The 27176-nt window shown below is 55.7% G+C and overlaps 1 protein-coding gene across 1 annotated transcript in view; it reads right to left on the minus strand.

Moving 5' to 3' along the window:
- TPCN1 (two pore segment channel 1) overlaps window positions 1-27176 on the minus strand; it is a 51796-nt gene that overhangs the window by 20737 nt on the left and 3883 nt on the right. Inside the window, 5 exon segments of the mRNA XM_070399956.1 lie at window positions 314-402; window positions 1288-1418; window positions 2646-2759; window positions 3212-3388; window positions 6156-6283. Coding sequence (XP_070256057.1) covers window positions 314-402; window positions 1288-1418; window positions 2646-2759; window positions 3212-3388; window positions 6156-6283 — 639 coding nt within the window.

The raw sequence follows: 27176 nt of genomic DNA on the forward strand, positions 1-27176 counted from the left end.
TCTAAAGAGAGTGGAAGGGAGGGGGAGAGACAGAGAGAGAAACATCAACATGAAAGAGACACATTGACTGGTTGCCTCACACATGCGCCCCAACCTGGGGATCAAGCCTGTAACCTACAACCGAGGTACATGTCCTTGACCGGACTCGAACCCATGACCCTTTAATCTGTGGGCCAACGTTCTAAGCACTGAACAACCCAGCTAGGGCTGTTTATATCACTTGTAAAACCTTTCTGAATTTCCAAAACTATCAAAGTAAGCCCATGGTGACTCTGCTTTTAGAGACCGCCTGGTCCCGGCGCAGGGAACTCACCAAGGATGGCGAAAATGATCATGAAGAAGAGCAGCAGCAGCAGGATGTCCATGAAGGGTGGCAGTGACTGGAAGATCTGCCGAAGGTTGCTGGGGAGACAGGGGGGTCGGGGGGCGGGGGTGAGGCGCAGCCCGGGGTGGGCCTGAGGAGCGCGGTCCGGACTCCTCAGGGGAACATGCGCTCATGGAGACCCGGGTCTGGTGCTCCTGACTCGGAACACTAACCCCCCTTGCGCCCCGCTTGGTGACATCACACTCAGTGCTGTCCTGCAGGACCTGCACTCAGTGGTGACAGGGAGAAGGGAGGCAGGTGCAGCACAGACACCCCCTCCTCCCGCCTGCAGGGTCCAGCGGGGAGTTCCCTGTGAGGGTGGGAGGGGGGCAGCAGAAGGCTGAGGGCACAGACTCAGTGCAGAGGTCGCTTCCCCGAGAAGTGGGGGCATGGAGACAGCTCGGGGCCAGCTGGCCCTAGGACACTTGTGTCCTGCGTTGAGGATGCCCAGAGAATGAATTGCCAGCCCATTCTTATCAACAGTCCCCCAGCCAATGGACTCTCCAGATGGACCTCAAAGCTCAGTCTAACTCTAGGCTGACGGTCTGTTTGGGTGCAGTGCCCTGGTCTCGTGGGAGGCACCAGGACAGCCTGAGTCATGTGGACCTTTTGCCAAGCTGCCTGCTACGAGCGCTGCTGCTGCTGTGTTGGGGCAGATAATGTGCCTGGAGAGGAGCCAGCCCCTCTGCTTAGGGAAAGCTGGGACGTAGGCCTGGGGTTGGGACACCTAAGCTTCAGGGGGAATAGCCTTCCTCTCTGTGGGGTCGAGAGACAGAGGGAGGTGAGCGTGCTGAGTTAGACTCTACCGACGTGCAGGATGGATCTTATGGCTACTTGACTCACTGGGTCCTGCTCCACTGGCCCAGGGGTCCAGGCCAGGCCAGGATAGCGACTGTCTGAGCAGCTCCTCCCCCAGGCCTTACCGCCGGACGCCACCGCAGTACCGACAGTCCACCAGGAAAATGCAGCGCAGCGCCCGGGTCACCCGCATGTGGGACGTCTGCCGCACCAGCACCACGATGGCCTCGATGAACTGCACCACCAGCACGGAGGTCTGGGGGCGGACGGGCAAAGAGCAGCGTCAGCTCCTCCGCCCAGACGCCTCCCGAATGCCCTGAGCTCAGGGCTCGCTAGGGAATGCCCACTCTGGTCTCGGAAGGCCCATCCCTTCTCTCCAGCGCCCGCCCCCAACATCCAGCAGCCCCTGGGGAAGGGCCCTGGGCTGTGGCACTGGTGTGTGGTCGCAGGAGGATGACCCAGAGGGCAATGCTCCCTGCAGCACCTCAGAGGGTATTCACTGAGCAACTCTGACACTCAGCCCGGCCAGTGTGGCTAAGTGATGGAGCATCGACCCATGAACCAGGAGTTCACAGTTCGATTCCCGGTCAGGGCACATGCGGAAGTTGTGGGCTCGATCCCCAGTGGGGGGGCATGCAGGAGGCAGCCGATCAAGGATTCTCTCTCATCATTGATTTCTCTCTCTCTCTCTCTCCCTCCCTCTCTCTGAAATAAATAAAAACATATTAAAAAAAAACAACTGCCCCAGCCAGTTTGGCTCAGTGCAGAGTGTTGGCCTGGATACGGGAGGGTCCCAGGTTCAACTTCGGTCAAGGGCACATACCTAGGCTCGGACCCTGGTCAGAGTGTGGGAAGCAACCAATCGATGTCTCTCTCACATTAATGTTTCTGTCTCCTCCCCTCCTTTATTTCTTACAAACAAAAACCAACAAAAAACTCCTGCCACTCTGCCCGGCCACGTCTACCAGCCCTGGCTTCGGCTCTCCTGACTTGCACTGTGAAGGCCTCTGAGATAGGTCCGAAGCACACCTTGCTCCTCAATTCCTCGGGCACTTTCTCTGGACAACTGTGCATGCCTCTTACACTGCAAAGTGCCACTCGGACGCATTCCTACTCGTGCCTCTCTCTGCTGCACAGAGAGAACGTGTCCGATGCTGCTTACAGGTCAGCGTGGGCTTGGAGGCCAGCCAGACCTGGGTTTGAATCCCATTCTCTGCTGTGGCTGGATGTGAACTAGGAAGAGTAATGCATCTCCCGCGAGGGTTACCGCGCCCGTGCTCGGCGCCCCAAATTCCGAATCACACCAGCTGCTGTCAGCGTGACCGTGGCCCCGACCTTGGAGCACGGCTCTGCGAGGCTGGGGCGCAGCGAGGGTGGGGACCCCGGGTTACACTTCCGAGCGCCGGGGGATTTGGAAGTGAAGTGAAGAGACGGGATTGAAGGTGCCAGGGGAGAAAACGCTATAAGGAGATGGACACGCCACCTTGACCATGGTCCGCTTATGCCGGATGAAGGTGTGGAGGCCCAGCCACCGCAACTTCATGCAGAGTTCAAAGACGACCACCATCAGGGCGAACAGCTCCAGGGTCGCGTGGACCTGCAACCACAGGGTGCGGAGACATGGCATCGCCGGGCCCCTGTCCTCCGCTGGCCATCGCACCCGACCGCCCCTCCTCTGAGGCTGGAGAGAGTGGGAGGGACTGCCATCGGGTGTGCTGTGTGCTGCCCACCTGGCGCCGAGGTGTGGCCGCTGGTCCCAAGTGAGGCCATCAGATTGCACCCTCCCTGGCACTTCCGAGCGAGCGAGCGAGCAGAATCACAGTCAGACTGAGTGAGGAAAGTGCATTCGCTCCACAGGGACCCCCAGAGGACCAGCGAGTCACTGCTGCTCCCCAGGCCTCGAGGGCCTCCCAGGGCCTGTTTTCAATCCATTCGCACTGTCTGCCCTTCCAGAAAGTTCCCCTTTAAGCTTAAGCTTGCATTAGCCCAAGCGAGGTTCCTGGCACCTGACCCCAGGGAGCAGCGGCTCCCAGCCATCAGGACACTCACGTAGATGCCGAGGCGGAGCGCGGGGACGGCAGGGGCCTCACACAGCGACAGCAGCAGCAGCAGCAGGGCGGTGGACAGCTCCATCAGGTAGAAGAGGTGGTTGTGTGCGAAGAGGTAGGCCGCCAGCGCTTTGGCATTCTTGGGGTGGGTGAAGAACTTGTCGTTATTCTCGCCTTCCTGCGGAAACAAGAGCCACGGGGGCGGCGAGCCTCTGAGCACAGCACCAAGGCCGCGCCGTGGGCCAGGGTGAGAGGAAGGGCCTGGCGGGTAAGAGGAGGTTCAGGCCAGAGACAGAAGACGATGGAAATTCAAGTCTTATGGCCACAAACCGTGCACAGTTAAGTCTCGCCCTGGACTGCTGATGGGGCTTAAAAGGCTTGCTGATTCCTAAAAACCACGTGGAGGAATCAAAGAATAAAAGGCCCAGAGGGCCCTAGCTGGTTTGGCCGAGTGGTTAGGGTGTTGGCCCGTGGACTGAAGGTCGTGGGTTCCATTTCCAGTCAAGGGCACCCATCTCAGTTGCAGGCTCACTTCCGGCCCTGGTCAGGGTTGTTCAGGAAGAAACCAATTGCTGTCTCTCTCACATCAATGCTGCTCTCTCTCTGTCTCTCCCCCTCCCTCTACTCTCTAAAAATCAATGGAAAAAACATTCTCGGATGAGGACTAACAACAACAACAAAAAAAGGCCCAGCCCGGCCAGAGTGGCTCAGTGGTTGAGTGTCAACCTATGAATCAGGTTCGATTCCCGGCCAGGGCACATGCCCGGGTTGCAGACTAAATCTCTAGCAGGGTGGGGGGTCGTGCAGGAGGCAGCCGACCGATGATTCTCTCTCATCATTGATGTTTCTCTCTCCCTCTCCCTTCCTCTCTGAAATCAATAAAGATGTGTTTTTTAAAAAAAGGTCCAGAGAAAGTAGAGAACTGGGCACAACTGGTCCCTCGAGGCCAGGTGCTCACTCTCAGAAGTGTCTGTAGAATGTAAAGAGCCGGGGGGGGGGGGGGGGGGTGTCCCGGGATCAGCAAGCAGGGGCCGCCCCACGCCTCCCTGGGCTACCCCCTCTCCAGCTGTCAGCGAGACGGCTCTCCCCTTCCTCACGGGGCTCCGGGAAGACACTTGGGACAGTGTCTGGTACACACAGTAGGTGTTTAATAGATGTTTGGTAGGATGAACCATTTTGCAAGAGACCACTTCCCCAGGCGCCATCAGCGACCAATCACCCAGTAGCTGGGAGGCGGGCAGCGCTGGCCTAGACTGTGGTTTGCCGAGGAGCTTTGAAGAAGTCGCTTCCTGAAGTTGGATGCGTCACTACCCTCAGTACCAGAACATGAAGACAGACCACAGACTGGACGGGGCAGGTCCACGGAGGGAACAAACACGCCGGCGGTCACACAGAGGGCAGGGGCAGGCCTGTCCCGGCCCTGTGATCTGCGCAGGGCTATGGTTTTCACGCTGCCCCATGGCGCGACGCCCATGGCGGCCTGGACGCTTCTGGTTTGGATGATTGAAAAATGCAATTCTTGGGACATTTCCTCCCACAAGCAGCCAGCAGGGAAGGTCTGACTAGAGGGGCGAGGCTCCAGCTTAACTCTAGGACTCGGAATGGCCGCCGAGGAGGTGGAGGCTGAGGCCACCACCAATGAGCACGGAGTGAAATATGACCCGGGTCACTGGGTGCTGCGCCAGACCCCAAGGAGGGAGAACAAGGGCCTTGTTTCCTGGCTGCTGATCGTGAAGGAGATTACGAAAAATAAGAAGGCGGCCAGTGCTACGTGATGTCCAGGCCTCCACTCTCCGCTCCCTGAGGAGAAGCCCACACAGCAAACAACAACCATCTCGGAGGCACTACGACCGCTGACACCCGGCTCCCGAGGTGACGGAGTTGACAGATAAACTCTGGGAAGAGGAGAAACGGCAGGGGCCAGGCAGCCTCTAGCAGCAAGGGGCCGATGAGCCAAGTACACCAGCCACCTGGTCAGGGTCTGCGCTGCAGCTCAGCGTGAAGCAGGAAGAGGAAGACCATCCGACAGTGGCTCAGCCCACCCTCCAGAAACAGCCACAAATACTGCTCATGGAGATCACAGTTCTGCTCTGATTTTTTTTTTTACGGTGCATTTTGGGTAAAACTCATTCAAATAATACACAGGATTATAAGGTTGTAAAAATTCCATCAGCTAAATATAATCACCTTTCATATCGAGATAAACAACTTTCCAGATGTGAATGGGTGTCTGTGCAAACACACACACACACATACACAGGTATCTGTAGCTATATACTAGTACATCTAAAATAATAAAAGCGTAATATGCTAATTAAACCAGATGTCCTTCCGGACGACCTTCCGGACGAAGCCAGGCTGCAAGGGAAGCCTGGGTCCCGGGTGCCAGAGGGAAGCCAGTGCCGGCAGCCGGGGGAAGGAAGGCCTACTCTTACACGAATTTCATGTATCGGCCTCTAGTATCTATATAAACAGCTATATATGGGTTTGTGTGTGTGTGTGTGTGTGTGTGTGTGTGTGTACATAAATGCTATACAACAATGCTCATACAAGTCCTGTTTTGTAACCTCTTTTCCCACAACCACACGGCTCATTTTCAAGTGCATACATGTGGTAGCTATAGAAATGAGGCAACAATGTATAGAAGAAAGACCATCACTTGGAGACTAGATAGATGAAGTTTACATCATGCTCTGCAACTCACTAGGTTAATGGCTTTGGACTCAGGGAGCCTGGGGGCAGGTGGAGCCACAAGCTGGGGTCACCTGACGAGCCCAAGTACATCGCCCGTCCAGTGCAGGCACCATCAGGCTGGCTCTCCCCACCGTAAGGCGAGAAGCTCACGCACAGAGAACCGAAGCCAGAACTGGATTCCTAGGCAGCCAACAGAGCCCTGCCTCCCGACCCCACCAAGAAGGGCCAAGTCCTGACCCAGACATGCTCACCTCGAGGTAGATGGCCGCCTCTTGATAATTCATCTCCCAGTTGTGTCCAGTGGGGCTCGAGGGGAAACTCTCGCCCTCTGAGCTCAGGCTGGAGGCCTGGGAGCCGGGGACGGGATAGCTGCCTCCATCTGCAGTGGAAGAGGAGAGAGGTTCACGCACAGCCCAGGAGAAGAGCACAGAGACGCTGTTCCCCAGAGGAAAGGGCTGGCCGTCGCCTCGCGTGCTCTGACAGGCTCACCATCACTTATACGTCAATCTCTGCCCCATGCACCACGACAGCAAGAATTAGTATGGCTACGTAACAATATTTTTCCTTGTCTTGTAAGTGAAAAAGCAAGTACATAAGAGCACAAACATCTTTGATGTAAAAAAAGGGAGGAAGCGAAAACATACAGCTACCCACTTTACAGAAAAGAAAAAGAGGAAGAGAAGTTAGAACTCAGTGAAATCGGTTACCCATAAGAGAGGTGGGAAACGGGGCAGAAGTATCCCTCCTACTTTTTGTTTACTTTTGGCTTTTGGAAGTGTGTTAATATTCTACTTAGTCAAAAATGAAAAATAACTGGATTTGGCCCTAGCCAGTTTGGCTCAGTGGTTAGAATGGTGGCCCGTGGATTGAAGGATTCCCGGGTTCGATTCCGGTCAACGGCACGTGCCTAGGTTGCAGGCTCGATCCCTGGTCCTGGTCAGGGTGCATGCAGGAGGCAACTAATCCATGAGTCTCTCTCACATCAATGTTTCTCTCTGTGTGTCTCTCCCCCTCCCTTCCACTCTCTCTAAAAATCCAAGGAAAAATATCCTCGGGTCAGGATTAACAACAACAACTGGATTTGCTCCTTGGTACGGGGTCACCTGTGGCTTCCTAGTGCTGATGCCATGCCCTTTCCTGCGCTGCCCCATCAGCCTTCGGAGAACATTCTTCAGCTCTGGCTGACTCCACCCCTGGCTCCCGGGCCGGTGGCCCAGGTGCATTGAGAGCCCCTCACCTCCCCCGGACAGGCTGGTTCAGGCAGGGGTGCTGCCCCACGCCCGGCCAGGGAACGCTGAAACTGGGAAGGAGGGGCTCTCTCCCAGCGGCTGCAGGCAGCTGCCTCGGCCACCACGTGGGGAAAGCTGCCCGAGAACAGAACGGTGACAGAGGTGGCCCGAGCTGCAGCCTTGGCTCTGCCCGACACCCACCCCGAGCGTTTCCAGAATCGGCGCCCATGAAGATCCCTATACTTACACCTGCTGTCACAACTCCCAAGTGTCTCCACTGACACTGTCAGCAGTGACACCGAGACACAGAGGAAGAACATCTGTGATGAGAACTTGGCTCCCCATAATCCACACTCCTAATCACCCCCTGCATGAGGATAAAGAATCCCATTTCAAATCTATTCCGTGGCAGACTTTCTTTTCCAAAGGCAGCCACAGCATTCCCTTTCGCGCCCCCTGCTCTTCTGGAACCTTCCCTACAAAGAGGTGGAGCCTGTGCCTCTGCCCCTCGAGACCAGGGAGTCCCTGCGACTACTTTGACCGACAGGATGGAAGATGTGACGCTTCTGACTTCTAAGTTGACGCTTCTAGTTCACCTTTTTAAAAAAAATGTTTTTATTGATTTTTAGAGAGAGGGGAAGGGAGAGGGATAGAGATAGAAACATCAATGAGAGAAAATCACTGATCACCTGCATCCTGCACGCCCCTTACTGGGGATTGAACCTGCAACCCGGACATGTGCCCAGACCAGGAATCAAACCTGTGACCTCCTGGTTCATGGGTCGATGCTCAACCACTGAGCCACACCGGCCAGGCTACTTCCACCTTTTTCTCTTGGGGCCCTTGCTCTTGGAACCATGTTGAGGAAGCCCACACAGCCGGTGGAGAGGCCCACGAGAAGGCCCAAGGTCCCTCGGCCACAGCCCAGATGAGCTGAGCTCCCGGCCCACAGGCAGCACCAACTTGCCCGTCAGTTGAATGAGCCATCTCTGCTCTAGTCAAGTGGCCAGATGGACAGTGTGGGCAGCAGAGAAGCTGCCCCTCCCAAACCCTGCCCCAACTGCAGGTTCATGAGCAAAGTACATGAGGTTGCTATCATACCGCACTATGCTTTGGAGTGGTTTGTTATACAGCAACTAGAGGCCCGGTGCACGGATTTGTGCACCAGAGGGGTCCCTTGGCCTGTCCTGCAGGGATTAGGCCGAACCTGACTCTCTGATAATCCCCTGAGGGGTCCTGGATTGTGAGAGGGCACCACGCACCGGGCCTCTAGTACAGCGGTCACCAACCTTTCGGACCCCATGGACCACCAGTGGTCTGTGGACCACTGGTTGGCGACCGCTGCTCTAGTATGCATATAAGATATTTAGTTAATCTCTTCCCGCCCTCCCCCCCTCCCCCCTTCCCTCTGAGATTCATCAGTCTGTTCCATGTTTCCACACCTGTGGTTTCCACTCCTGTGTTGGGCATCTGCCCCCCTGGTGGTCAGTGTGCGTCATAGCTAGTTTCGGTCCCAGTCAACCAGTCACTTAAGCATCCTATCTAATAAAAGACAAAAAGGGTAATTGACTGTACCTTCGCTACGCTTCCCATTGGCTAATCAGGGTGATATGCAAATTAACTGCCAAGAAAGATGGTGGTTAACCACCAACAAAGATGACGGTTAATTTGCATATGTAGGTGCCAAGCAACAGAGCTGGGGGTCCCCTGCTGAGGCTTAATGCCTTGGTCAGAGGTGTTAGGCCTGGGCAGGAGCGGAGCCAGCGATTGCGTTGATGGCGGGGAGCTAGGAGTCCCCTGCCCAGGCCTAATGCCCCGGTCAGAGGCGTTAGGCCTGGGCAGGGGCGGAGCCAGCCATCGCATTGATGGCAAGGAGCTGGGGGTCCCCTGCCCAGGCCTAACGCCCCGGTCAGAGGCATTAGGCCTGGGCGGGGGCGGAGCCGGCAATGGCAGGGAGCTGGGGGTCCCCTGCCCAGGCCTAATGCCTCGGCCAGAGGCATTAGGTCTGGGCAGGGGCGGTGCCAGCGATCACGGGTAGCAGGGGCAGAGCCGGCCATGGTGAGAGCTGGGGGGTCCTCTGCCCAGAGCTAATGACTTGGCCAGAGGTGTTAGGCCTGGGCAGGGGCCAAGCCGGCAATTGGTGTGAACTACAGAGGAAACACCTTTTCTGACTGCTCATTGGCTAAGCTCCCTATATGCCACTGGTAATATTCTTAGTAACTTGGGTAATAAGAATCCAAGAAGGTGATCTAGGGTTTTTCCACCACACTCCTAGAGAAAAAAAGGAAGGTCCGCTGCTGGAGGGTTAAGAAATGTCATACCCTGTCCTAGCTGGTTTTGCTCAGTGGATAATGCCTCGGCCTGCCTACCACAGGGTCTGGGTTCAATTCTGACCAAGGGCATGTACCTAGGTTGCAGGCTCCTCCCTGGCCTGGGCCCAGGTCAGGGCTCATGCAGGAGGCAACCAATCAAAGTGTTCCTCTCACTTTGATGTTTCTCTCTGTCTTTCCCTTTCTCTTCCAAGCTCTCTAAAAATCAATGGAAACATATCCTCAGGTGAGAAGAAAGGAAAGAAAGGGAGAAAGAGAGAGAGAGAGAGAGAGAGAGAGAGAGAGAAAGAGAGAGAAAGAAAGAGAGAGAGAGAAATAAAGAGAGAGAGAAAGAGAGAGAGAGAAATAAAGAGAGAGAGAGAAAGAAAGAAAGAGAGAGAGGGAAAGAAAGAGAGAGAAAGAAAGAGAGAAAGAAAGAGAAAGAGAGAAAGAAAGAAAAAGAAAGAGAGAGAGAGAAAGAAAGAGAGAGAAAGAAAGAGAAGAGAGAGAGAGAGAGAGAGAGAGAGAGAGAGAGAGAGAAAGAAAGAAAGAAAGAAAGAAAGAAAGAAAGATCATATCCTATGAAAGACACATCTTGAAAATGCCTAAAGAAAATTGTCATTTTTTCCTGGTAAAGGGACTGGAGTCCGTGTTGATGAAAACACCTCAGTGGCTGCGGTGATTGGCAGTGGCTGCAACAGCAGGGTGATGGGGCTGGTGCCTTCCCCTGATCAGCGCGGTCGCCTACCACAAAGGGAGGCCAGACTGTGGCTTAGGCCCGCTCCCCAAGGGGTGCAGGGAGCAGGGAGTAGGACATCCCCTGAGGGCTTCCAGTATTTGATAGGGGGCAAGCTGAGCTGAGGGACCCCCCCCCGCCTCCAGTGCACAAATTTTTGTGCACCGGGCCTCTAGTCTAATCTAATAAAAGAGAAACATGCAAATTGACAGCACCTCCGCTACGCCCCAAGCCACGCCCACCAGCCAATGAGAGCAACTATATGCAAATTAACCCAACCAGGATGGTGGCCGGCAGCCACAGAACTGGAACAAGCAGGAGGCTTGGTTACCCTGGCGATGGAGGAAGCCAAGCTTCCTGTCTGCCCTGGTCAGCTGTAGCCTCCGCTCAAGGCAACAAAGTTTCAATTATAGAAGATAAATAAATCCCAGATACTGCTTCCAGCCAGCCTCCACTGGGAGCTTGGGTGGCTGGGGGCCGCTGCCAGCCTGCAAACAGCCATCAGCCCCTCACCCAGGCTGGCCAGGCAACCCAGCGGGAACCCCCACCCTGAAGGGGCTGTGGCCAGCCTGCAAATAGACATCAGCCTCTCACCCAGGCTGGCCACACCCTCAAGGGGTGAGGGTCCCCGCTGAGGGGCTTGGCCAGCCTGCAAACAGCCCTCATCCCCTCACCCAGGCTGGCCAGGCACCCCAGCGGGATCCCCACCCTGATCCGGGACACCCTTCAGGGCAAACCAGCCAGCCCCCACCCACGCACCAGGCCTCTATCCTATATAATAAAAGGGTAATATGCAAATTGACCCTAACAACAGAACGACTGAAATGACTGGTCACTATGACACACACTGACCACCAGGGGACAGATGCTCAATGCAGGAGCTGCCCCCTGGTGGTCAGTACGCTCCCACAGGGGGAGCTCTGCTCAGCCACAAGCCAGGCTGATGGCTGCCAGTACAGCGGTGGTGATGGGAGCTTCTCCTGCCTCCTCAGCAGCGCTAAGGATGTCTTCTGACTGCAGCTTAGGCCTGCTCCCTGCTGGCAAGTGGACATCCCCCGAGGGCTCCCGGGCTGCCAGAGGGATGTCTGACTGCCAGCTTAGGCCCAATCCCCCAGGGAGCACAAATTTTTGAGTAGAGAGGGACCCGCCCCCCCTCCACCCCGAGTGCACAAATTTTTGTGCACCGGGCCTCATATATATATATATATATATAGATATATATATATATATATATCATGCATATTTAAGCACTCATACCCATCAACCTATTTAATTCTCACAACAGTCCTAAGAAGAAGGTTATGATTAAGCCCACCTCAGACTTGAGGGAAGGAAGGTGCAGAAGGGCAAAGGTTAAGTCCCTCGCAGAAGCCATGCAGCTAGTGAGATGCGGGGCTGGGAGACTGTCTAGGCTGGGTAGCTCCTAAGCAGGAGGCCACGAATTAGCAGCAGAAGTCACTGAAAACGGAGCTACCAGTAGGAGGAGGACACCTGGCTGCCGCCTGCACTCGGTGCCACTGGCCCTTCTCTACCCAAGGCCAGCACCCCCCACTCTGACCCCAGTGTCCAGGCCTAAGAGAACTAAGCCCCAGGCAAAGAGAGAAGGTCAAACCGACTTCTTTGATCTGCTCATGAGACCAGGGAGGCATGGGCCAAAAGTGACGCGGAAGTAGGAGCAGCCACAGGCAGGCAGCTGGACAGTGCTGCCCCCTCATGTGCCCACACCCCGGCCTCCGCGACCTTCACACAGCACAGCAGGGGCCGGTGGTCCGGACACAGCAGTCCCAGGTACAGTAACGGCAGTGCCGGGCGGGCGGATGATGAGCTGGCACAGATGCCGTGGACATTAGCCTCAATTTGCCAATACTTACTGTTCCCTCGGCCCTTTCCCAGGTCTTTAACTGGCCTCCTTCCCCCATCTCCCAGGATCCCCCCGAACATCGTCCTCTCAGAGGCCGCCTTTGGCCTCTCTGGGAAGTCACATGCCCATCACCCTCACGCTGCTCTCTGCTTCCTCCTGGGGTTGAAACCACCACCTCCCCCACCCAATACGTTAGAGCCAGCTTCCCTGCCTGGAATGCACACTCCATGGGACACTCAGACACTTAGAGATGGCCAGTGGTCGGAGGGCACAGCAGGTGTGTCCACCAGAGCCCGGTGCCCAGCCAGGGTGCAGTGGGGGTGCCCAAGGGCCTTATAAGGGGCTTGCCGTGATCTGTCTGTATTTTCTAAAGACCATCTTTTAAGGACCTGCTGAAGCGCGACTATGTTGTATAAGAGTAATCCAGAGCAGAGCCTTAAAAAAGACAGAAAGAAAAGAAAGGAAAACTAAGACAGGAACTGCCGAGGGGAGGGATGGGGAGTGCCCCCTCCAGGTGGCCTTTGTCCTCGGCTGCTAACCATTCACCCCGCACTTGCTCAGAACACAGACCTTGGCTTGCTGACCAGGTCCCAAAAGGCAAAGCCGACTAGCTTGTTTGTGGCTCTTATGTGGGGAGAGGGCAGAAAGGCCCTAGGTGACCAGGGAGGCGAGGGCGGCCAAGGGGCTATTCAGGAGCTGCAGGTGATTTCAAAGAGCCGCCGTCACGCCGGGCCCCAGCGGCTGGGCAGCGCATTTAGGGGCTGCAGAAAGGGCACAGTGGAAGGCAGGGGGCCTGGTCCCTCCCATTCCTTTCATGGCAGCCTCAAGCAGAGGCGGTGGCCTTGCGGCCAAGTCCAGCAGCACTCTGAGTGCATGGCAAGGAGGGGTGGGGTGGGGGCGCGCTGTGGGGGAGACCTCATTCCCTGCCCCCTTCGCTGTTTCCCACTTCCTAGGCTGGAGAGGCGATGGACACGCTCCAACTCCCAGTGCTTTATTGCTGCAGTTAGAAGGAACGCTTAAAGGCTTAGCGGCCTCCCAGAGGGAAAGGACAATTATGGCCCGTAAAAGAGAGGAAGGCAGGGGGCTCAAGGGGGCCGTCAGAGGTAAGGGGGCCACTGACTGTGGCCTGGAGTTCAGGTGGGGGTGTCCAGGGCACAAGGCCCTGCTCCCTGGGGAACCGATCTCAGGGACTTCCTCAGAATGAACTCCCTCAAAGCAGGAAGTGAGAGCTGTGAGGGGCTCCGTTCCTGGTCACCACTGGGCATGAGGTCCCAGGGGATGGTTGGTCCCCACGTTGAGGCCCACTGGGCCTGCCCGGGTCGTCTGCCTGGGAAGCGCAGAGCTCCGTGGCTGTTAGCACCTACCTGCCCTGATCTGCTCCTGCCCACCTGGGCCGAGTCTGCACTTCCAGGGAGTAAAGGTCCCGGGTAAATGCCTGGGGTCTGCGTCTCCGGGAGCGTCCCCTGCTCAGAAAGAATCCTGGCCACCAAAGTGGGCAGGTGAGCTCTCCCCCCAGGTCCAGCCCCACCCTGTGGGATGGCCGGCCCTACACTGGCGATCATGACAGACACGTGAGAATGAGCATGTGGGACCTGGGACCTGGCCACCGTCCTTACCCAGGGCAGGGTGGGTTCTTCCAGGAGAGCTGGAAAGGCGAGGTGGAGGCGGACCACAAAGGCCCCGCTCCAGGAGGCAGGATGACCGCACCGCAGGGCCGGCGGGGAGCTGGCCCTCCACTGCCTCCTCCAGGAAGAGGACGGCCGGCCCCGGCCTCGGCATTTCCGCCTCGGCAGCTGGGCCGGACTGGAGGGACTGGAGGGAAGAAGGGAGAAGACGCGCAGCAGGCAGGAGAAGCCGTCTGCCTGGTTCTCAGGGAAGCCAGTTTCTCTGCTCACAGCAGGCTTCCAAAGGGCCAGAGGAGGCTGACCAGGAACGCGTGGCAACCAGGAAGCTCCCACATGCGCCTCCGGGGAAAGTTCCCTGAAGGAAACATCTCGTTCTGCACCCCCGGTGCCCTAGGCAGAGCGTGCTCCGGTGAGAACCAGTCGGCAGCCTTTTCAGACCCGTAGACCTTAGCCACTCGAGACTTACGCAACACCTACCCCTAAACTACTCTCCCCGAGTCCTGGCAAGCAGCCCGGGGAGGTGAACTGAAATCACTGGCAGAAGAAGGGACTGGCAAACCAGCCGGAAGGACAGGCATGCGGATTCAAAACAGCAACAGAAACTCTGCCTCCACGTCTGAGAGCAGCGCCCCAGCCAGAGCGCAGGCCGACGCACCAGGATGACCTGTTTGCACAGATGGCAACGCTGATGTAACAGGGCCCAGACGCTCCCTGCAAAACAGCTGGCTGCTTTGCATGCAGCCTCTGCAACGGCCCTGCGGGGAATCCAGGGTTTCCGTTCGCTGGAGCAGTGTGCAGCCGCATCCTGGGGGTGCCGGGTAAATAGAAACAGTTTCCATATGCCGGCCATAAAGCTGCGCCAGGGAGGAGAGGGAAAGGACAGGCGGAGGGAGGGCTTCTGGGACCCACCTCCCTCCCAGCAGGGCAGGATCTGCTGGGCCTTCCTTTGGGGCCGGGGCAGGAGGCTGCTCTGGATAAAAGGCCTATGAGCTCCTTCCTCCTGGGAGGCAGCTCTGATCGGAAAGAATGCAAGGCCCTGACTGTTCTGGGCAGGTTTACACTGAGGACCCGACCCCCATGCAATCCTCACTCCCTTTCATTCTCTCTCATAAGTGCCTGCAACCAACCTCGCGCATTCTCCCTCTCTCTCTCTCTCTCTCTCTCTCTCACACACATACACACACACACACACACACACTCCTGCACATCCTCTTCAAGACAAAAGGTTGCCCTGTTCACCCAAGTTCACTCCCAGCTGTACCCCTCCCCTCCCACCATTTAATCCCCAGAGCCTCAGTTTCTTCATCCATTAACTGGGACCGGCGCCAACTGTGCCCCGGGCATGGCAGAAACAAATGCCAATACCCACAAAGCACTTGGCGCCCTCCGGAAACCGGTGCCCACCAGAATGACAACGAGCAACCGCCCAACCGTTCGCCAGTTGTCACTGCGAGCCCCACTCCATGGGAAAACGCTCGAAGAGGGGAGGAAATGAACCGGAGTGACACTGATGAGTTTCCAGGCGCGGCGTTGCCACACTGCCTGTGCCGGCTGGCCCTGCCAAGGCCCCCAGACAAAAATCGGGCAAGAGCCACTTTGCCGAAAGAGAGCAGAGCACACATTCCCTCCTGCCCGGGCCTTCCCTTGCTGGTGACTGGCTGCAAGATGGTGTGGGAAGCAGACCCACATTATCCACGCACATTACTAAAGGCTGCAAACCCGGGCAGAGCCCCGAGCCAATATACAGACCTCCAAAAGGCGAGAGCTGGCACAGAGCCCTCCCCGTTGAATCACTGGACTCAAGCCCAAAACCCATCCTGCCAAAGGCTTAAGCCAGAGGCGGAAAGGAAAAATGAAAAGCTCACCCAGGCCTGTCCCATGGGTCAAGCGCTGTTCGAGAAGGAGGGGGTCCGGTTTGGAACCGGCCAGGATGATAGAATAATGCCCGCTGCCACCTCCAACTTTGTTTCTGGCCAGCTGACAGGGCTCTACTGTAAGTGGCCAAATCCAGAGGGATTCTCTGTAGACACTAGAAGGCTGTCGGTGAACTTGAACTGGCTAGCAAGTTGAGAGCCGTAACTAAGGAGATGAACAGAAAGGCAGGAGGGCAAATGAACACCCCTTAATGGTCTACGGCGGTGATCACTGCCCCAGGTGTCCACCCCACGCTGGCCACACAGAAGTCTCCCTTCCTGAGGTTATGACATGACCTTGAGAGCAACTCTCTAGTCTTAAGAAATCATGCGGTAATTTGGGGGAGTAAAGGGGGGTGGGTGAAGTCTAGAAAGGCTGACTTTCCAGATGCAAATAAACATGGTTTAATTTGAAGAGACATTTATTCAGCACCTACTGTAGACCAGGCATTGTGCTAGGTGTTGGATTTTCTTGAAAAGTTAACCATGAATTCTTGTCCTCACGGGGTTCGCTATCGGGAGACAAAAGAAGGAATGTGATTCCGGTGCATTAAAGTCATCTGTTCGTTATGGCAGCCTAGGAAAGGCTGTGACGACAGCTACCCTCCAGGGCCGCTGGGCAGGGGCAGGGAGGGATTCACGGGTGATGTCTGCACAGTCTTTTGAAGAATGAAGAGGTGTCACCAGGTGGATGAGGTAGGGGGTGGGGCTACATTCCAGAAACGGGGAGATCATGCATAAAGCACAGAGAAGCACACAGCAGGGCATGTGTGGGAACCCAGAAGGTCCCATAATCCTGAAGCTTAAAGAGCCAGAGATTAGGCCGATACCAAGAACTACAGCTCACACTCGGCACGTTACGTGCCCCAAACAGAGTTCTCAGGGTCAAAAAGCCGGATGAAGCAGATGCTGCTATCCTCTCCCGTTTGCGGAAGAGGAAACGAAGGCCCAGAGAGGCTGAGTGATCTGCCTAAGGTCACAGAGCAAGGACGTGGCTGAGCTGAGGTTCAAGCCCAGGCCACCCGAGCACCCACCCTCTTCCCCCACCTGCAGAAGCAGCAGGCGGCTATAAGCCACGTAGGGAACTTGAACCAGTGGGCTCTAACAGCGGGGCATACTGACCACCTAACCAAGGTGGTCAGTCTTGGTTAACATGGTAACCCCATCTACAAACTTCCTGCTCGGGCAAAATGCAAGTTCCTCTTCCTGGGGGAGCCAAGGTGAGTCACATTTATGGGGCCACCGAGGTCATTTCTATCGTCGAAGCCTCCTCACCACCACCCTTTGCGCGACGAACCATGTCCTGGCACCCCCTCCGCCCCCCTCTGGCCCAGGCAGAGAGAACACTGGGTTACAGACGCCCGCAGGTGGTTTTGTGGTGAGGCAGGACCTGATTCCTACCTTCTCTCGTCTGTGAATCTCAAGGTTTCACTTGCAATTGTACTTCCCACTCCTGTGCCACTGGGTTTATAATGAAAACAAAAGGTTTTCACTCCAACCCATCACCCAGCATTTATCGAGCACCTACCATGTGCAAAGTGCTTCAGATACTTTGAAAAAAGAAAACATATGTAAAGACTAGGCACATCTCAAAGGCCCTACGCTTCACACACACACACACACACACACACAGGCATGCGAACTGCACTCTGTTTACCCAGTGAAGAGTGCAGCACCTGCGTGAACATCTGTCCCCATTCACTTGGAAGCAGCACAAATGCTAATTGTGGAGCACACAGGGATGGGGACGGGAGCGGCGGCGGTGGAGGAGCAAATGGAGACGAAAGGCATTTTTCACTGCACATGGGCACCACCACCCCCGCCCCATGCCCCTGCCCGGGGGCAGCAGACCAGCAGGGCTAGAGGAACGAGGCTGGCTGTGAGCCATGCGCTTCATGCAGGCTACTGACATGTCAGCTGATGCTGTCCTCTCAGCTCAGATCAGAAGTCTGCTCCAGCCCCTACCTGGGAGCAAAGGGCAGGAGGGGAAGAGAGGCTGGGCCCTGGGCCTGGCTAGGCGCACAGAGCACTGGCCACGCCCCAGCGCCTGGATCTTCTGCAGCAGCAAGCAGCTCTGCTCAGAAGAGCAGCGACAAGAAGGCACGGGCCCTCGGGGAAGTGACAGTTGGGAGGAAGTCTACCTCTCAGAGAGCTGGATGGCCGGGACATGCCACTTCTCCTGGGACCTGGGCTGGCCTGGCTGGTGCCGCTCCCAGAGGAGCCGGCAGGGGCCTGAACGCCTGGCCTGCGCAGTCAGTGGCCAGGCGCTGGGCTCAGCCTTCTCTTCCTTGTCCTCAGTTTCCCCTTCCATCGAGTGCGGAAAGCAGCCCAAAAGAGGCACCGCCAATAAAGAAAAATATGAGAAACCAAGAAGCCATCTTAGAGTGGGCAGACGCTGCAGCTGCTGGAGCTGTTATCTCTGCAGTGCACCAGGTGGCCAGGGACGTTAACGCGTGGGCCCCCCATTTGCCACAACCAGATCCTCAAGAAAATGCAAAACCCAGCTAACGTGTCTTAAGCAGAGGCCGATGTTCTATGAGAATTTCCCATTTCATCTTTATGGCAGCCCTGAATGGAAACATTCTTATCCCCGTTTTACAGATGAAGAAACTGAAAGTCAGGAAGAAATGGAAGCTCAGCTCCTCATTCAAGGTTGCACAGCTACCAAGAGGGGATGCCGGCAAGTCAGACACTGAAGAAATGGGGGCGTGCTGTGGCGTATTGGCAGACGGAATCACGCCCCCAACACACGCACGTTTCTGTTTGTTGTGTTTTTTTTTTTTTTCTTCTAATCTTTACCTGAGGAGTGAGGATATTTTTTTCCCATTGATTTTTAGAGAGAAAACGGGAGGTGGGAGGGGGAGAGAAACATCGATGTGAGAGAGACACATCGAATGGCTGCCTCCCGGACGCACCCTGAACTTGCAACCCAAGTACGTGCCCTTGACTGGCAATCAAACACGAGTCTCTCCAGTGCACAGGCCGATGCTCTAACCACTGGCTAACACCGGCCAGGGCCACACACACATTTCTAACCACCTGAAAATTCTCCCAAGCCTCCTGACCTCCAGATCTGAGAGCCGGACACATGCCAGGACACTGTCTGACCCAAAAGGAAACAGCCCGGCGACGCGAGCCAACGTGCCTGGAGCTGAGGACGCTTTGGTTCTGTTACAATCTGGGCCCCATCGAGGCGACCCATCCGGCTACGGGTGCGCAGTAAAAGCTGTGATTCCAGACAGCGAGGCAGGCCAGCCAAGTGTGAACAGCCGAGCCCGTGATGAGAGGGGACCCCTGAGAGTCACAGAGGGAAGGCATCACGCTTGTCGACGACCATTCACAAGTGAAAGCTAAGGCATCCGGCAGCTTGGAGTGTCTCCAAGCCATTAGCCAGCATGGCGCCCAGTTCTCTCCGCCCGAGCTGATTTCCAACAAGAGCTAAAAGAATAAGAAAAAGTAAAAATAAAAACCCAATCTGCCCTCGCTGGTTTGGCTCAGTGGATAGAGCGTCGGCCTGAGGACTGAAGGGTCCCGGGTTCGATTCCGGTCAAGGGCACATGCTGGGGTTGCGGCCCGATCCCCAGTAGGGGGCGTGTAGGAGGCAGCCAATCAATGACTCTCTCTCATCACTGATGTTTCTATCTCTCTCTCCCTCTCCCTTCCTCTCTGAAATCAATAAAAATAAAAAACTTTGTCTTTGAAAAACACACACAAAACTCAATCTAACAGAAAGAGAGGTGAACAAGACAGGAAGGCAGCCTACGAATGGCAGGGTGGTGGTGAGTGAGCTCAGAGCGGAGGGGAGGTGGGAACGAGCCACCAGGGCTGAGACAGCAATTACGGGGCATGTGTGGGCTCCTGGAAAACTGCAAAGCCCTAAAAGCAGAGACCTAAACGCCCAAAAAGCAGGCTGCTCCTAGAGGAAGCAGGGGCCAGGCCCCGCCCGGGCTATTTCTGGCCTGGTCACATGTGTATGCCTCCCTGTCATCCCAGATGGCTCCGGGAGCAGGCCAGGGTGTGACTGACAGTCACTTGGGACCCTGGGTGTTTCTGGAACCTGGTGACTCACTCCCAGATATGTTACTTGATGACAATTTACTAAGTGCCCAGAAAAGACATGGTCCCTGCCTTTGCAGAACTTGTACTACCAGGAAGAGGCGCAGTTATATAAAACATCCGGACCCGAAACAATTGCACCTACCCAGGCGCTACTCGGGGCGTTGGGCACTGTACCTTCCTGCCCTGCCCAACTCAGCCAGGCCACCTCAAATAGGCATCAGAGACACCAGGAAGAACTCCATGCCCGGCCGGCGTGGCTCAGTGGTGCAGCGTCAACCTATGGACTTGAAGACCGAGATTCGATTCCCAGTCAGGGCACATGCCCAGGTTGCAGACTCAATTCCCAGTGTGGGGTGTGCAGAAGGCAGCCGATCAATGATTCTCATAATCGATGTTTCTATCTCTCTCTCCCTCTCTGAAATCAATAAAAATATGTTTTAAATATGTTTTTTAAAAAAGAAAGAAATCCACAAACAGGTTAAGCCTTGATGGAAAGAAACGTGGTTGACAAAACCCACCAGGATGAGCCAAGGGGTATTTATCACACTGTGGAAGGAGGCTTTGCCGAACTCAGCCCTCCTGCCCATGTTTTAAATTATCTACTTCACCCGAAGTCCATTTTCTCACAGTGTTTAGGAATCCATCATGGCACAAAGCAAACCCGGATTCGGTACATGAGACATTAATCAAATCTCTCACACGTAGGGGCTGGGGAGCCAGCGGGCCTCTGGGCACGGAGAGCAGAGAGTGAGGTGCAAACAGTGTATTAAGAGAAGGGGAGGGTGTGGAAATGCAGCCACTACCCTAACCGGTTGGGGAGGGTGAGGGAAAGCTCATGGGAAGGAGGACAAAGGTCTGCAAGTGAAGTGGGGACAGATCAGAAGCATGAGACAAGCAGCCCAGCCCTAGCCAGTTTGGCTCAGTGGACAGAACATCAGCCAGTGGATTGAAAGGTCCCGGGTTCAATTCCAGTCGAAGGCACGTACCTCAGTTGCAGGCTCGATCCCCGGCCCTGGTTGGGGCATGTCAGAGAGGCATCCAATCAATGTGTCTCTCTCACATAGTCTCTCTCTCTCTCTCCCTTTCTGTCTACCCCCGACTCCCACAAAAAAGAGGCAAGCAGCCCACAGGGAGGTTCGGTAGCGAAGGTGGTTAAATAATAATCGAGATGATGGGGTGTTGAAAACATGAGATTATAGGAGCAGCCCCACGTTTTAAAATGTTTGATTATTGGTTCTGATTTCTGGGGTGGAGCACAGAACGGAGGGCAGCCCGCCAGGAGTGTAACAGGCGAAACTGCTCACGGCCTGGAAAGGGCCGGGCCACGGCCAGGTGTCAGGCCAGGCAGGGAACGTGAGGCAGGGCACTTGGCCTTCAAGGGCTGCGTCTGTCACTTGATCCAAGAACTTGGCCTAACTCTCACCAAGGGAGCGGGGCTGTTTCTGGTTTGCTTATCTGTACTCGGGGGATAACCAAACTGTGCAAGGCCACAGGACGGAGGTGGCAGGGCTCTGCGATCAGGGTGCGTCACACGCCTGCCCAGGTGCCTGCCCGGTACCTGGCAGACCAACACTGGCTGAACCAAGCAGCCCCGCCGCCCGCTGTCTGCCTGGGCAGGTTACTCCCTCCCCACGCCTCAAGTCGCACACCCTCTCCCCGGCATCCCCAACTCCTACTCGTCCCCAAATCCCACTTGTCCACAGGCTGATCTGCTCACTCCTTAGTTGAGTCTTCAATGTCATTTGCTCTCTCGCCTCCCGCCAAAGTGCCAAATCCACCAAAATTCACTCCAGGGGCTATGAACTCAAGTGCCTGCAGGCACCTGGCGGGTATCAAACGTGGGAAGCTGGGGTGTGTGAGACCACAGGGCCCAAGTGCTCATGCTGTGAGCAAACAGACACCTGCTTAAAACACGGCTCGGGCCAAACCAAGCAGGTCTCACCGTGTCCCCGGGCCACCTCCATGACACCTGGCCTTGTCCCCCATCCCCAGCTCTCTCTGCAGGGCAGCCCGAGTGAATCTCAGACCCGGACCTGAAATGGGACAGGTCACTCGCCTGCTTCTCCATCACCGCAGGATGAAGTCTCAATCCACAGCACGGCCCTGGGGGGCGGGGGGTACCCTCCAAGACCATGCGGAGAGGGTTGGGGAAGTGCGCACATCGAGGAGGAAGCTGTCGATTGCCCGCGGGTGCCATCGTGGCTGCCCTCTGTGGCTTTTTTTCCCACTTACTCATGTCTTCTAGTTTCTGTGATGATCCAATACAGCTTGTACAGTGAAACCCCGTCGGTTTTGCTATTTTTGCAACATGAAAGGGAGTTCCAGGTATCGCACTCCAATGTAGGAGAAATACCTTGTAGGCAATAAAAGTTTAATTAAAAAAAAAAATGCAGATAGCCCTGGCCGGTATGGCTCAGTAGCAGAACATCGGCCTGCGGACTGAAGGGTCACGGGTTCAATTTCCAGCCAAAGGCACGTACCTGGGTTGCAGGTCAATCCCAGACCTCGGTCAGGGCACATGTGAGAGGCAACCGACTGATGTCTCTCTCTCACACGGATCTTTCTCTTTTTCTCTCCCCCTCTCTCTCTCCCCCTCCCTCCCTTCCACTCTTTCTAAAGATCAGTGGAAAAAATATCATCAGGCGACGATTAACAAAAAACAAAGATGAAGATAAAGATAGACATCAGCTTCCTTTTGGAAAAGCAAATTCACCCTAAAATCCTGTCTCTTCAGAGCCTGACTGCCTGGTGTGCGGCCCATCGGGTAGGGGCCTGAGCTTTGGAGCCAGAAGACACGGGTTCGAAGTGGCCATGGGCGCCTGCTGGCTGCGTGAGCTTGGCTAAGTTCCCACCTCAGAGCCTCGGCTTCCTACGTCAGATGAAGCAATGAGACCAACTGCGCAGATCTGCGGGGAGGATCCAGGGAGAGGCGGCCCAGGAAGGTGCCTCGGGCACCGCCTGGCACGTGGTAGGAGCTCAATACCTGTGAGCCACTCTCTTCCTTGTACATGACCTTCCTCAGCTTGGAACGGAGAGAGAGAGTCAGGAAATTTCCAAAACAGGGAATTCACCAGCAAAGGGGGCGGGGGGGGGGGGGGGAGGGGGGAGGGCAGTCTTGAACCCTTGGTCCCTTCCATAGAGCAGGGCTTCCTTCCTGGCCCCGGTGCACTATCTGGTCTGAGGCAGCTCAGGGGCACTGCAGCCAGAAGCCACCAGAGGCCCCAGCTGGGAGCCATCAGCACCTCCCCAGCTCATCCCCTCCCCAGCTCGGAGGCTGAGGAGGAGCGCGTTCTGGCTCATGAAGCTCTCGGAGCAAATGTGAACTTAGACCCCCCTAAGGCGACGGGTGAAGAGCGGTGCAGCCGGTCCCGCCCGCACCCAGCTGCCACTGCTGCCATTTCGCCGCGGCAGCTATCTGCATGTGGAGGGGAGAGATGGCATTTCATGGCAGGGGGGCCCGAGGCGACAGACAGGGTCCCCCGTGAAGACGCAGAGGAAGCGAAAGGATTCGCATTTCGGTGACGAGGCTGGAACCCAGCATGCCGGGTGCTTGCTCATTTTAATTGGTGCCTCCGTCAGCCTGGTGACACCCGGCTTTCTGCCTTGGCGAGGCCCTAAGAAGGCCAAGGGAGTGACTCTGGCGGAGCCAAATGCCCCCCACTCCCTGGGAGGCTGTGAAACTCTTAATTGCTGTTTGGTCTCCAGCTGCTGTGCTGCCTCCGCTTCCCGGCTTGGCGGCGGCCACCCGCTGGGCCAGGAGCGAGGCAAAAAGGATTCGGGCCTTGGCCTGGGTTCAGGACCCCTGCTTGTGTGCCATGATATTCCAAACAAGCGCAGTCTCCGGCCGTGATAAAGAAACCTATGATCGGTCAAGCACTTACACATCAAAATGGGCATCACATTAAATCTCCCCAGCAGCCTCCTGGGAGATGCTATCAGACCCCTGTGTACAGGTAGGAGGCGGAGGCTTGGCAAAGCTAAGCTCCATGCTCAGCTAGGATGGGAGGCCCGGAGCTTGGCTCCAGAGGCACAGTCTTGACCCCTCCACCACCCAGGGTACCACAAACGGGAAAAGCTCTGCGAGTCTCGGAGGCTTCAGTCTTAAGCAAGTACACTGGAGAGAATGGGCAGACAAAGAACCTCGGACACAGACTTATGCGACGGAGCCCACGTGGGGGGCGATCATCCCAGGATATATGCCCACTGCTCTTTGCAGCTCACCTTGGCGATCTCTGCACTAAGGCCGAGAGCTCTGGCCCATCTCGACCTGGCCTGGTGCCAACTGGCTCTGGCTGCGTGAACACGCTGGAAAGGGGGCCAGAGCATCACGGGTTGACCCCCTGCAAGGGGACAGTGCCCTTTCACGTGGCTAGATGCCACACGGGGGTCCAGGTAACTGCCAGGCATCATGCCAGGCATCAGGGTGAAGGAGGGGGAGGGCCTCTCTGCTCTATTACCTAAGCCTTACCCAGGGGTGGCCTGTCACCCGGCAACCATGAACCACAGCACCAAAGGAGCCTGACGCCAAGTGCCCCGCTCAAGCCTCGGCCACCTCCCTCGCCCGCAATCCCTTTTCACCCAGAGACGGCACAGAGCACAGGCCCACCTTAGGCAGCTAGTGAGTTTAGAGGCAACAGGAAGGCAAAAGCTGAATGTGACCAGAATCCCCTTGGAAAGTCCCTTGTAAGGCCCACGACATTCAGGCTGTGTCTAGTGGCATCTAACGACGGCCCGACGTCCAGTGCGTGGGCTCACTCTAAACTGCACTGTCAAAGGCCAGCCCCACTGAACTGTGTTCAAGGTTATTCCTAAGTGCCAGGCTTTAAATACCTCCGCTCCTACCTGCCTCCTTGATCAACTGCCTATGAGTCATCCATTAGCATTTCGGCAGCCACCTACCCGTATAGCCCAGAGATGGCTGAGTCTTGGATAAAATCCATCCTCGCCCATATAAGGAAAAAAAACCCCAAACCGTCCAGTTTCCTGCAGGGACAATGTCCCATCATAAGTCACCTCTAGGTAAGATCAAAGGGCACAGGCAGCACAGCCAGGTTCCTGGGAATCTGCATCTAAGCAAAGGGCAGTGCCGGGAGCCGGTCCATCCTCGCTGTTTCAAGGGACCTGGCGTATATGGCATACTGTTCTTGGTATGTTTGCTCCCCTTCTTGGCGCTATGTGTTTTAACCAAGGTCACCTCTCCGAGAAAGGTTGTTTCCCCTGGTGGGGATTTTTCCCTGAGGTTGGGGAGGGGATACAACCCCTTGATTAAGTGCCAGGCCGGTAGTTAAGCTACATAATCTTTACTCCCTGGAATGGAGATAAGAAACGCCCTAACCTTTGTAATGGAGGTTGACAGGATTAAAATCGGCTGGTATAAATACGCATGTGGCAAGACAATAAACATCAGATCCTAACCAGAACCTAGCCAGAGAACATGGCAAAAGATCCTGGACAGAACCTGGCTACAGATCTTGGCTGGAGAACCTAGACAGAGCATGGCAACCGAACCTGGCTAGAACCTGGCTGGAGAACCTGGAGAACCTGGCTGGAGAACCTAGCGAGAGAACATGGCACCAGAACTTGGCTGGAGATCCTGGAGGGAGAACCTCGCTGTGCTGATGAACTGAACCCAGTTTCCATGTCATTCATTCTTCGCCGACTCCGTCCGCGCCTTTGGGGATCCCTGGACCCGTTGGGGTTGGACCCCAGCAGGGCAGGAGTGTTCTGTGCTGAATCGTGTCCCCCTAGAACTCCTATGTTGAAGCCGTAACCCCTAGGGCCTCAGGATATGGCTGAAACAGGGCCTTGAAAGAGGTAATTAAGGTGAAACGAGGTCATAGAGGTGGGCCTAATCCCATCTGACTGGTGTCCTTAAAAGAAAAGATTAGGCCCCACTGGTGTGGCTCAGTGGTTGAGCGTCAGCCTATGAACCAGGAGCTTACGGTTCCATTCCTGATCAGGGCACATGCCCGGGTTGCAGGCTCAATCCCCAATGGGGGGCATGCAGGAGGCAAACGATCAATGATTCTCTCTCATCATGGATGTTTCTATCTCTCTCTCCCTTCCTCTCTGAAGTCAATAAAAACATATTTAGCCCTAACCGGTTTGGCTCAGTGGATAGAGCGTCGGCCTGCGGACTGAAGGGTCCCGGGTTCGATTCCGGTCAAGGGCATGTACCTTGGTTGCGGACACATCCCCAAAAGGGGGTGTGCAGGAGGCAGCTGATCAATGTTTCTCTCTCACCGATATTTCTAACTCTCTATCCTTCTCCCTTCCTCTCTGTAAAAAATCAATAAAATGTATATTTTTTTAAAAAAACATATTTGCCGAAACCGGTTTGGCTCAGTGGATAGAGCGTCGGCCTGCGGACTGAAAGGTCCCGGGTTCGATTCCGGTCGGGGGCATGTACCTGGGTTGCGGGCACATCCCCAGTAGGAGATGTGCAGGAGGCAGCTGATCGATGTTTCTCTCTCATCGATGTTTCTAACTCTCTCTCTCTCTCCCTTCCTCTCTGTAAAAAATCAATAAAATATATTTTTTTAAAAAAACATATTTAAGGGGGGAAAAAAATTTACAAGCCGTCTTTAAAACCAAAAAAAAGAAAAGATCAGGACACAGAGCAAAGGATGAACACGTGAGGACACAGTGGCAAGGCGGCCATCTGCAAGCCAAAGAGAGCAGCTCAGAGGAAACCAACCTGCTGACCCCTTGATCTCAGACTCCCAGCCTCCAGAACTGTGAGACAATGACTTTCTGCTGTGCAAGCCCTCGCCCCGTCTGTGACGTTCTGTCACGGCAGCCCACGCAGACCAAGACAAGGAACACGTAGGGACAGAGCCAGAGGACGCCACTGACGACAGCTGCTGGTCAAGGCGGAAGCCAGGCTCGCCAGAGGCGCATGCCCTTAGAAAGCCTGTTTGGCTCCCAGTGCCTCGTGCCCAGGGAGCGCCAACTCTGCTGCAGACCTCCGCCTGCATTCTGCCAATTCCTTACCGCCTCAAGGGTTACATCAGCCACAGCCCGGGGCACTGGGGGCAGCCTCGAGACCGGTGGTTCTCAACCTTCCTAATGCCGCCGCAACCCTCAGGTTGTAGTGACCCCCAATTTCACTGTTACAAATTGAACATAATTAAAGCATAGTGATTAATCACAAAAACAATATGTAATTATATGTGTTTTCCGATGGTCTTAGGCGACCCCTGTGAAAGGGTCGTTCAACCCCCAAAGGGGTCGCGACCCACAGGTTGAGAACCCCTGCTCTAGACCATCAGCTCTGCTGGGAGAAATGAGGCTCAAACCCCTGGTTAGGAGGAGAGGCAGGAGGGGATGCTGCCCGCCTCTGAGCAGGACCCTCAGACAGCCACTCCCACGAGCTACAAGGCGCCAGAAACCCCATGAGGTGTAACCACGACGTGCTGACTGTATCATCAAGCTCGGTGACAACACAGACAAATGGAACGTGGGGCCTCCTGGGTGATCAGATGGCTAAATAAGTAATTACCACGCAGTAAGCCACCTGTAATAATGGAAGCCTCATCAA

Source organism: Myotis yumanensis, unplaced genomic scaffold (genome assembly GCF_028538775.1).
Source record: "Myotis yumanensis isolate MYYU_CA2020_CCGP unplaced genomic scaffold, mMyoYum1.0.hap1 SCAF_19, whole genome shotgun sequence".
Lineage (NCBI taxonomy): Eukaryota > Metazoa > Chordata > Mammalia > Chiroptera > Vespertilionidae > Myotis > Myotis yumanensis.